We start from the raw sequence: 11,038 nt of genomic DNA on the forward strand, positions 1-11,038 counted from the left end.
TAATTTCAGAGTGTAAGCCCTTAGCAGGTGAAAGCACAGCCGCCAATGCTTAAAACAATTAAAAATGGATCAAGAAGTCAGAATTGGAGGAACTTAGTGATAGTGGTCATCTATTGACACAGCTGATCTGACAGAGCAATGAAGGATATTTGTGGCAACTATGAGAATTCATGTTAGGAAAAGGGATGGAGATAAAAGTTCAGTCGAATTATTATAATAAGTTGCAACTGTGACAAGTACGAGTGCTCTTTTACTTGTAGTTGGATCAATTCAGTATAAAGGAAAATGAATCTCTTAGCCTCTGTAAACATTGTTTCTCATTTGTACTTGTGTGACTTTTAAAAAAATGAATGTTTTTTCCCTCCCCTTCATTTACAGCACAGAAGCTCAGGTGCAGAGGGATCAGGCCAAGCATTGTCTTCACCCGGTTCATGTTTAGAAGAATTTCGTGTTGCGCCCTTTCTTGAATGCCATGGGAAGGGAACGTGCAGTTATTATACAAATACCTACAGTTTTTGGCTGGTGACATTGGATCCCTCACAAATGTTCAGGTATAGAAACAGTACCTCAGGAAGGTGTCTGGTGTCTGATTTGTATGAAATAGAATTTATTCTCAGCTCCTTGCATAAATTGACTCATGGATTTATCACTTTTGTAGGTGAATGGAGATATTTTGTGGTCCAGATCATTATATATTCAACTGCTAATTTGCTAGATATTAGGTTGATGCCTAATAAAAGACTAATTTAATTCATTCTTATATTTTTTGTTTATTTCAAGTTGGAGGTATTGTAATATTTTCTGGTACTCTAACCAAAATTTATGCTGAACAACATTGAAGAATCATTGGAAATTGAGTTCATCTTGAACAATAATGTAAAATAACTGACTGCAAATTGACAGCATATTTCACAGTGGTTAGCACTGCTGTCTCATAACGCCAGCGACTTGGGTTCGTTAATGTTACTTGGCACTTATCAGTCAAGCCTGGATATTGTCCAGCTCTTGTGGAGAGCTGGCATGGACTGTTTCCATTAGCTTAGGAGTCAAAAATGATATTGAACACTGTGCAATTATCAGTGAATGTTTCAGTTTCGACGTTATAACAAGTAATTTTTTTTCCCTGGAGTGATAGGACTGTGTACTTTGTGCACTGTTAGATGTTAGCACAGGGAGTTCCTGGATGAGTGTTAATATTTCTATTGAGTCACCAAGTGAACATAAGAAATAGGAGCAGGAGTAGGCCAACTAGCCCTTCGAGCCTGCCCCACCATTCAATAAGATCATGGCTGATCTGTTGTGGCTCAGTTGTTTCGATATTTTTAAGAAATCCCTGACATGGAAAAGTTTTCAAAAGCCCAGTTTTTTTTTTAAATGGCCAGAACTATAAATATTACTGTTTTATACCAAAAGAACTGTAAACATTCCTGTTTTATACCTAAAGAAAGCCACTAAAAAGGTAAAATTTATTTTGGGCAGTAGTGTAGAACCATCTTCAGCTGCCACATTAATGAGCTTCTCTCAATCATAAGAACATAAGAAATAGGAGCAGGAGTAGGCCATCTAGCCCTTCAAGCCTGCCCCACCATTCAATAAGATCATGACTGATCTGAAGTGGATCAGTTCCACTTTCCCGCTTTCTCCCCATATAACCCTTAATTCCCTTGTCTATCAGAAATCTATCTACCCGTGACTTAAATATATTCAGCGAGGTAACCTCCACCACTTCAATGGGCAGAGAATTCCAGAGATTCACCACCCTTTGAGTGAAGAAGTTCCTCCTCAACTCTGTTCTAAACTGTGCCCCCCCCCCCCTTATTTTGAGGCTGTGCCCTCTAGTTCTGCTATCCTTTCTAAGCGGAAAGAATCTCACTACCTCTAGCCTATGTAGCCCCTTCATTATCTAGTAAGTCTCTAGAAGATCCCCCCTCATCCTTCTAAACTCTAACGAGTACAGACCCAGTCTATTCAATCTCTCTTCATAAGCTAACCCCCTCATCTCCGGTATCAGCCTGGTGAATCTTCTCTGTATTCCCTCCAAGGCCAATATATCCTTTCACAAATGCGGGGACCAAAACTGCACACAGTACTCCAGTTGCGGCCTCACCAGTGCCCTGTACAGTTGCAGCAAGACCTCACTGCTTTTATATTCTATCCCCCTCACTATAAAGGCCCTCCTACTACTATTTCTACCAAAGTGGATAACCTCACATTTGCTAACGTTATTCCCCCATCTGCCAGGTCCTTGCCCACTCAATCAGCTTTTCCAGATCCCTCTGCAGACTTTCCACACCTTCCACGTAATTTGCTTTTCCACTCATCTTCGTGTCATCAGCAAATTTTGTTACCCTACACTGAGCCCCCTCCTCCAGATCGTCTATGTAAATGGTAAACAAGCCTCAACTGTTTACCATTTACATCGACGATCTGGAGGAGGGGGCTGAGTGTAAGGTAACAAAATTTGCTGATGACACGAAGATGAGTGGAAAAGCAAATTGCGTGGAAGGCGCGGAAAGTCTGCAGAGGGATCTGGATAGGCTGAGTGACTGGGCGAGGACCTGGCAGATGGAGTATAACGTTAGCAAATGTGAGGTTATCCACTTTGGTAGAAATAATAGTAGGACGGATTATTATTTAAAGGGCGAAAAGCTTCAACATGCTACAGTGCAGAGGGACCTGGGGGTCCTTGTGCACGAATCGCAAAAACCCAGTCTGCAGATGCAGCAGATGATCAAGAAGGCGAATGGAATGTTGGCCTTTACAGCGAGGGGAATAGAATATAAAAGTAGGGAGGTCTTGTTGAAACTGTACAGGGCACTGGTGAGGCCGCAACTGGAATACTGTGTGCAGTTTTGGTCACTGCATTTTCAAAAGGATATATTGGCCTTGGAGGGAATATAGAGAAGATTCACCAGGCTGATACCGGAAATGAGGGGGTTAGCTTATGAAGAGAGATTGAATAGACTGGGTCTGTACTCGTTGGAGTTTAGAAGGCTGAGCGGGGATCTTATAGAGACTTACAAGATAATGAAGGGGCTATATAGGGTAGAGGTAGATTCTTCCCGCTTAGAAGGAGGAACTTCTTCACTCAAAGGGTGGTGAGTCTCTGGAATTCTGTGCCCATTGAGGTGGTGGAGGCTACCTTGCTGAATATATTTAAGTCACGGGTAGATAGATTTCTGATAGACAAGGGAATTAAGGGTTATGGGGAGAAAATGGGAAAGTGGAACTGATCCACTTCAGATCAGCCATGATCTTATTGAATGGTGGGGCAGGCTCGAGGGGCTAGATGGCCTACTCCTGCTCCTATTTCTTATGTTCTTATGATTGAGAGAAGCTCATTAATGTGGCAGCTGAAGATGGTTCTGCACTACTGCCCAAAATAAATTTTACCTTTTTAGTGGCTTTCTTTAGGTATAAAACAGGAATGTTTACAGTTCTTTTGGTATAAAACAGTAATATTTATAGTTCTGGCCATTTAAAAAAACTGGGCTTTTGAAAACTTTTCCATATCAGGGATTTCTTAAAAATATCGAAACATTTGGTGACTCAATAGAAATATTAACATCATCCAGGAACTCCCTGTGCTAATCTTTAACAGTGCACAAAGTACACAGTCCTATCATTCCAGGGAAAAAAATTACTTGTTGTACAAAAGAAATAACAGACTACTAAGCAAGTGGAAAATATATATTGTTCACAGAATTCTAATAGCACTGTTTATGAATGCCCTAAAAACCTATTGACATGGGGATCTCCTCAGCTTGAAAGTCTGTATTTTGACATAAAGAGGTGAGAAATATTTTTACAAGAAAGAAAACACATCATGGTTGTCATTCAACTTCAGGAGGACCTAAATCATTCAACAGCAGATTGAACCACATCACATTTCAACAGAAAAGAACGTTGCACAGGATACATAATATTGGATATATATAACATACGTATGTATATATTACATAGGATAAATATAATCCACTACAACCCATATTGAGTCCTTCAGGGAAGACAGGGAGCGAGAAGGGGAATTCAAGGGTGCAACAACACTGGATGCCTTGCATCCAGCCCACCTCTGTGCCCGGCAGCCTTTGCATTCGTTTCAGAGTCACTCACTCCAACTCCTGATGCAGTCTGCCCCCACAACTGAAAATACAACCTTTAGGTGGACATTTTTAATGATCCTGTTAGCTGAATCAGGAAATCTCCTGATTTAGCAAACCCGACTTGGACGTCTGGGCCTCAGACTGTCTAATGTCTTTATGGGTGTCTGACTGTGGTGAGTAGATGATGCCCATTTACTGGTGGAGAACAACAAGTCATCATCTTCCTCCGGCAATGCTGGGTATCTCTGCTGTAGACCCCACAGGTACTAATCTCCACTGTGACCTCTGTCCAGGTCACCATGATCAGAAAGGAGGGTCTCATGGGAAAACAATACTCTGTGCCTTGCCTAGACAGCCTGGAAGAGAGTCTCCAGGAAAGCATTGCCAACCACAAGGGCACATGCTGTTTTCTTCTCTGGGACATCATGGACAGTAAAAAGTCTCACAACGCCAGGTTAAAGTCCAACCAATTTATTTGACGGTAAACTCACAAGCTTTCGGAAACACTGTTCCTTCATCAGATGTGTGGACACCTGACGAAGGAACAGGGTTTCCAAAAGCTTGTGAGTTTATTATCAAATAAATTGGTTGGACTTTAACCTGGTGTTGTGAGACTTTTTACTGTGTTCACCCCAGTCCAAAGCCAACATCTCCACATCATGACGTCATGGACATCCAGATTGGAGCTCCTGCCCTGCGATGAGTGAGTAGCTGTCTGGGCACCTGCGCAAGGATATTTTGGCCTTGGAGGGAGTGCAGAGGTTTACTAGGCTGATACCAGAGTTGAGGGGGTTGAGCTATGAGGAGAGGCTGAATAAACTAGGCTTGTACTCGTTAGAGTTTAGAAGAATGAGGGGAGATCTCATTGAGACGTATAAGATGATGAATGGGATGGATAGGATAGAGGTGGAGAGACTCTTCCCACTCAAAAAAGACAGTAGGACTAGGGGGCACAGTCTCAAGATAAAGGGGAGGCGGTTTAGAACGGAGTTGAGGAGGAACTTCTTCACTCAAAGGGTGGTGAATCTCTGGAATTCTCTGCCCCTTGAAGTGGTGGAGGCTGCCTCGCTAAATATTTTTAAGAAGCGGGTTGATGGGTTCTTGATAAGAGAGGGGATTAAGGGTTATGGGGAGAGGGCGGGAAAGTGGAACTGAGCCACGACAGATCAGCCATGATCTTATTGAATGGCGGGGCAGGCTCGAAGGGTTAGATGGCCTATTCCTGCTCCTATTTCTTATGTTCTTATGTGCCCTTTAAATATAGCATCTGGAACTTCAGCCTCATCAGGTAACAATGGGGACAATGACTTTCTGCCCCCTCCCACCACAAGGTTAGCTATGCTTCACATGGATAGATAGGTAATGAGATGAACAATGCAGGATTGCACATGTTTAGTTATCCTCCCTCCAGGGGAAATCACACCCACATCTGCTCCTGCTACAGAACTTAAGACTCCAGAATGGAAGACTTCTCCCCTCGTTTCGGACTCTTCATCCTACAAGTAGTGTATGTGGTGCTTTGATTTAAAACCTTGCAAAGACTTGATCGTTGTCTTCATTAATCCAGAATTTTTAGTTGAGGTCATAGTTTATCCATTTACTAACTTAGCATAATTACAGTGCTGATGAGATTAACCTAAAGAAATTCTTTATATTTGTGTTGCAGGAAACCCAGGCCACAAACGCTAAAGGCAGGAGATTTACGATCCATAATCAGCCGCTGTCAAGTCTGCACAAAATAAATGTGGACTCAAAAGGATATAATGGTGCTATTCCTAATCATATTTTGAAATGTTTTAATATAGCATTGAAAATAATCAGATGCTATTGTTTTATGGTGCTGATTAAATTTTAGAAAATGCACTCATCAGACCTGCCACTTTGCTATGTTGGTAACATTTACAAACACATTCATGCCAACAAAGTAATTAATTGGTAGTCAATAAAGTGATGGTGCAGTTACCAAGCTTAGCAAAGCCTCTGCCACTTTTCTTTGCTAATTATAAATACTTTAAACGTCTTTTAGTATAGATGTGGATTCCACCCATCTTCACATCATAATAAAACTAGTGTAAGACTTTGATGGGGCATCACACACTAATCATTTTCAGACATCTGATGATTTCAACATACCTTTGGCCTAATTTGTGAGCCTACATGATAGCTTTGAGCCACAAGTACATTGCACAAGTAGAATTTATTTAATAAAGTGTGCTTAATATATGAGCCCTATAAAGTGAATGAGAATTGACTTTGTACCCATGGTTACCTATACATTTCAGTAGTTATTCAATTTGTACTAAGTATTATCCAGTACAGCACAACCCATTTTAAACTGGGATGAATGTACCCAAACTGATTTGTCCTAAAGCTCTGAGCTACACCCCAAGCCTAAATTCCAGAGAGGAAATCATTGTCTTCCAGGACCTTGTAGATTATTGTGCAATAATGGGTTGCATTGAAAATTTAAACAAAAGGACCAAAACTTTGCCAGGAATTGGAAGATTGTTCATGGAGAAACTAACAACTAGCACATACAATTTCTTTCAGACACCTTAAGGGCTGAGATAATGCGCAGCTGAAGTATAAATCTTTATTAAAGTAATTTTTGCATTTTTAATTGAGGAACGTAGGTCTGCCTTCAGTTGAAGCAAGTGCACAATAAGTCATTAATACCGTCAGTTTCCATGCTCAACTTCATTATATAGTAAATTGCTAAACACCTCTGCACTTTATCTTGAACTGGTCAAAGTACAGAAGTTTGAAGGACATGCTCCTTGTTTGAATGCTTCTACTTATTATGTCACATGTTAAGAATGCAGTAGATATGTATTCAAGCTAATAGGAGCAGCACCAGAACATTTTCTTTCACTCATAGGATGTGGGTGTTGCTGGCTAGGCCAACATTCATTGCCCATCCCCAATCGCCATTGAGAAGGTGATGGTGAGCTGCCTTCTTGGACCACTGCAGTCCATGTGATGTAGGTACATCCACAAAGCTGTTAGCAATAGAGTTCCAGGATTCTGACCCAGCATAAGTGAAGGAATCATGATATATTTCCAAGACAAGATAGTGTGTGATTTGGAAGGGAACTTACAGATGTTTCCATGCTTCTGCTGTCTTTGCCCATTTAAGGTGCTGTTGAAGGAGCCTCACTGAGTTCTCGTAATGCATCTTGTAGATGGTACAGAAATGTTGCCGCTGTTTGACAGTGGTGAAGAGAATGAATAAGATGGTGAATAGCGTTCTGATCAAGGCAGCTTTGTCCTGAATGGTGTTGAGTCTTACTGGAGATGCATGTATCAGGCAAGTGGAGAATATTCCATCACACTCCTGACTTGGGCCGTGTAGATCATAGACACGCTTTGGGGAGTCAGGTGAGTCACTCTCCACAGAAATTCCAGCCTCTAACCTGCTCTTGTAGCCACAATATTTATATGTTAGTCCAGTTCAGTTTCTAGTGGTAACCCCCCCACCCCCAGGATGTTGATTGTGGGAGTTTCAGCAATGGTAATGCCATTGAACATCAAGGGGAAGTAGATAAATTCTGTCTTGTTGGAAACCTGTGCACCTGTGTGGGATGAACGTTATTTGCCACTTTTCACCCAAGTCTGAATATTGCCTGGGTCTTTTTCAATTTAGACACAAACTGCTTCAGTAACTCAGGAGTAGTGAATGTTGCTGAACATTGTGCAATCATCCATGAACATCCACACCTCAATCCAAAACAATTGACTTACTTACCTTAAAATTACATTTTTGTAGTTTAGGAAGGTAATGGTGAAGCGGTATTGTCCCTGAACTCGTAATCCAGAGACAAAAGTGTGATGTCTTTTGAACCCAGGTTTGAAAGCAATATCTGGAATTAGAAGTATTGTGATGACCATGAAACCATTGTCAATTGTCATAAAAGCCCATTTAATTTACTAATGTCCTTTAGGGAAGTAAATCTGCTGTCCTTCCCTTATCTGACCTACATTTGATTCCAGACTCGCAGTATTCTGGTTGACTCTTAAATGCCCTGGCAAGCTATTAGGTTCAAGGGCAATCAGGAATGGGCAACAAAATGCTGGTCTTACCAGCAAGTACCACTTCCCATGAAAGAACAAAAAAAAGTACAAAAATGTATTTTTTGGAGGGTAATCTCTAGTAGTTTCCACAGAGGTTTTCTCACTCTCCCACATTTCTGAAGAAGACTAACAAAAACTGCAAAGAAACACATAACTGGCGATTCACACCATTATTCTAGAGATTCTGCCAATGTTATTTTCAGGATAATGTTATATCAGTGGTGCAACCATTCTTTGTGCTATTCTCTTTTGTTAGATGCTGATATCTGTTGTCCCCTGGTGCCACTGACTACTAATAACATCTGGTATGGCACAGTGGTTAGCACTGCTACCTCAGCGCCAATGACCTGGGCTCAATTCCAGCCTTGGATGACTGTGTGAAGTTTGCACATTCGCCCCATGTCTGCATGGGTTTCCTCCAGGTGGTCCAGTTTCCTCCCACGCTCCAAAGATGTGATTAGGTGAACTGACCATGTTAAATTGCCCCTCAGTGTCCCAAGATGTGTAGCTTAGATAGCTTAGCCATGGTAAATGTGTGGAGTTATAGGGATAGGGCAGGGAGAGAGATGGTGTAACATACTCTGACAGAGAGTCAGTGCAGACTCGATGGGCCAAATAGCCTCCTTCTATACAGTAGGGATTCTATGAACTAACAGCCAATAATGCAACCGATTTCTCTAAGATTATATGGTGGATGCTCAGCCAAGAATACGGAATATTTATTACCCTTTTTAACACCACTTGGCAATGTTATTTCCAAGTAATTTTTCTGTTCCATACTAGATTAAGTATTAAATATTTCATTGTATTATGCTGAAATAAAAAACTATGATAGGGTACAAATTATAATCTATAAACAATGATTGCAGAGGTGGAATGTTCTTAATATATCAACAATGTAATGTTTTGTTCATACAAACTTCATTACTTGTATTTAAAATATTAATGTAATAATTTTGTCAGAGCATTTAATGGAGATGTGTACTAGTTTTTTTAAACCTGAAAGCAATTTTGATTGTGTGATTTTAAACAGTTTACAATTTTTCTTTAAATATTACAATATTAAAAAGGTATATGTGGCATTATAATCATTTGCTATCTGCGGCCTAATGTAATATCAATGAAACAAAGAGCAAAACATTTTGGAATTAGTGAATTATTACTGGAGAGTGGGTAATGCTGATAATTTCACATTGTTATGTACATACTCCAATTTATTAGAACCATTGTTTTTATGCAACTTTTTTTAATAACTAGTTGTTAAAAATTTACAAGTAAAACTGAGTTAATAAAACCAATCCAGTCTGGGATAGTTCTGTGCTAGGCACATCAAATACAAGTATTGCCATCCATTTTCTCAGGTTTCTCCCAGTCATCAGCTTTAACTTCGTGCAGAAAATCTCCAGAAACCCCAGAGGATCTTACACTGATACTACAGTGGACAATCAAGAGAACCTTTGTGGAAATTCAACCTCTATTGGCTCAGAGTGACGTGTTATCTTTCCAAAAAATAACCAAAGTCTTTCCTTGTTAGGGTGTGTTTTAAATATATAAGCAAGTTAAACTCAGTTGCTGAGCTTCAGGAGTCTGCAGCCCAATCTACACACGTGTTTATGCTATAATGCAAGATCAGCTCATTTAAATGGTAGGACATTCACTGCCCTAGTGTACACAGCCTGAAGTTCTTTAGAACACACATGGTCAAGAGACTGGAATAACCACACGTATGCTGTTCAAGGAGAGTTGGTCATCCTTAAGTGAGCGGAGGGCAGCAAGCTTGGATATTACAGAAGAGCTGTGGACTGAATAGATATTCCAGAAACATTCCTTACAATTACTTTTGGGGATCGCAGAATATTTAATTATTCAGAATTTTTCCTTAGGAGATTCATATATTCTGTGATAAAATAGGTATACATGTTCTGTAAAAGGTGGATGAATGGCTTTATCTCGTATAAATATAACAACGCATTTGAAAAGAGAATAGTGGCAGAGGCCTGATGGATTGCTAATATGTATTCTATATTTAACAGAATAAGAACAAGACCAATTAGCTTAACATAAGTGATACAAAAGATAATGGAATCCAATGCATCCAAAAATTGAAAATATGACAGAATTGTCAGCGTGAGTTTCAAAAGAGGTCATGCTTGACCAATCTTGTTGAATTCTTTTAAGAAATAACAGTATGAGTAAACAAAGGTGATTCAAAAATTCAAAAGGCCTTTGATAAACTCAAGACTAAAACCAGAACTTGTGGACTCAGGAGTTAGAAAGCTAGCTACAAACTGAAAGCGTTAAATATAGCTTCATAGACTGGCAAATGTGATGTTCCACAGGGATCAGGACTGGAATCGATGTTGTTCACAATTTACATTAATGATTTGGACTCAAGAATTGGAAGTACAATTTCAAAACTTGTGGATGACACCAAATTGGTGTAAATAAAGATGCTGCAAATAAAAAGAAAATTACAAAATACTGGAAGACATTAGCGATAAATAAATTCAGAAAATACTGGCAACACCCAGCAGGATAACAGTCAAATCAATGATCTTTCACCAGAATTTATCATTAATTTTCAGTTTGCAGAATGTGCATGTAATTGGCGATTGAATTTCAATATACATAAATATAACATGGTGCAATTTGTAGGAATAAGGAGGCTACATATTGCTTGAATAATGAGAGTCTGAATGGGGTAGTGGAGCAAAGAGATTGAGGGGAACAGCTACACAAAATCACTAAAAGCAGCAAAACAGATTAATCAGACCATAAATAAAGGAAGCTAAAAACTTTGGTCCATTTCTAAAGGGATAAACCCGAAAATCCAAGAAATCACGTTAAATATTTGCAAGTAAAAT

The 11,038-nt window shown here is 39.8% G+C and overlaps 1 protein-coding gene across 1 annotated transcript in view; it reads left to right on the forward strand.

Annotated features, from left to right (window-relative positions):
• Window positions 1–9,475, forward strand: part of LOC145341260 (uncharacterized) — a 217,210-nt gene extending 207,735 nt beyond the window's left edge. The window contains exons 51-52 of the mRNA XM_080186186.1: window positions 379–551; window positions 5,770–9,475. Of these exons, the coding sequence (XP_080042312.1) occupies window positions 379–551; window positions 5,770–5,845 (249 nt within the window). The 3' untranslated portion in view covers window positions 5,846–9,475. The remainder of the gene's footprint in view (window positions 1–378; window positions 552–5,769) is intronic.
• Window positions 9,476–11,038: the final 1,563 nt, after the last annotated feature.

Source organism: Carcharhinus amblyrhynchos, chromosome 3 (assembly GCF_965287045.1).
Source record: "Carcharhinus amblyrhynchos chromosome 3, sCarAmb.v2.hapA, whole genome shotgun sequence".
Taxonomy (NCBI): Eukaryota; Metazoa; Chordata; class Chondrichthyes; order Carcharhiniformes; family Carcharhinidae; genus Carcharhinus; species Carcharhinus amblyrhynchos.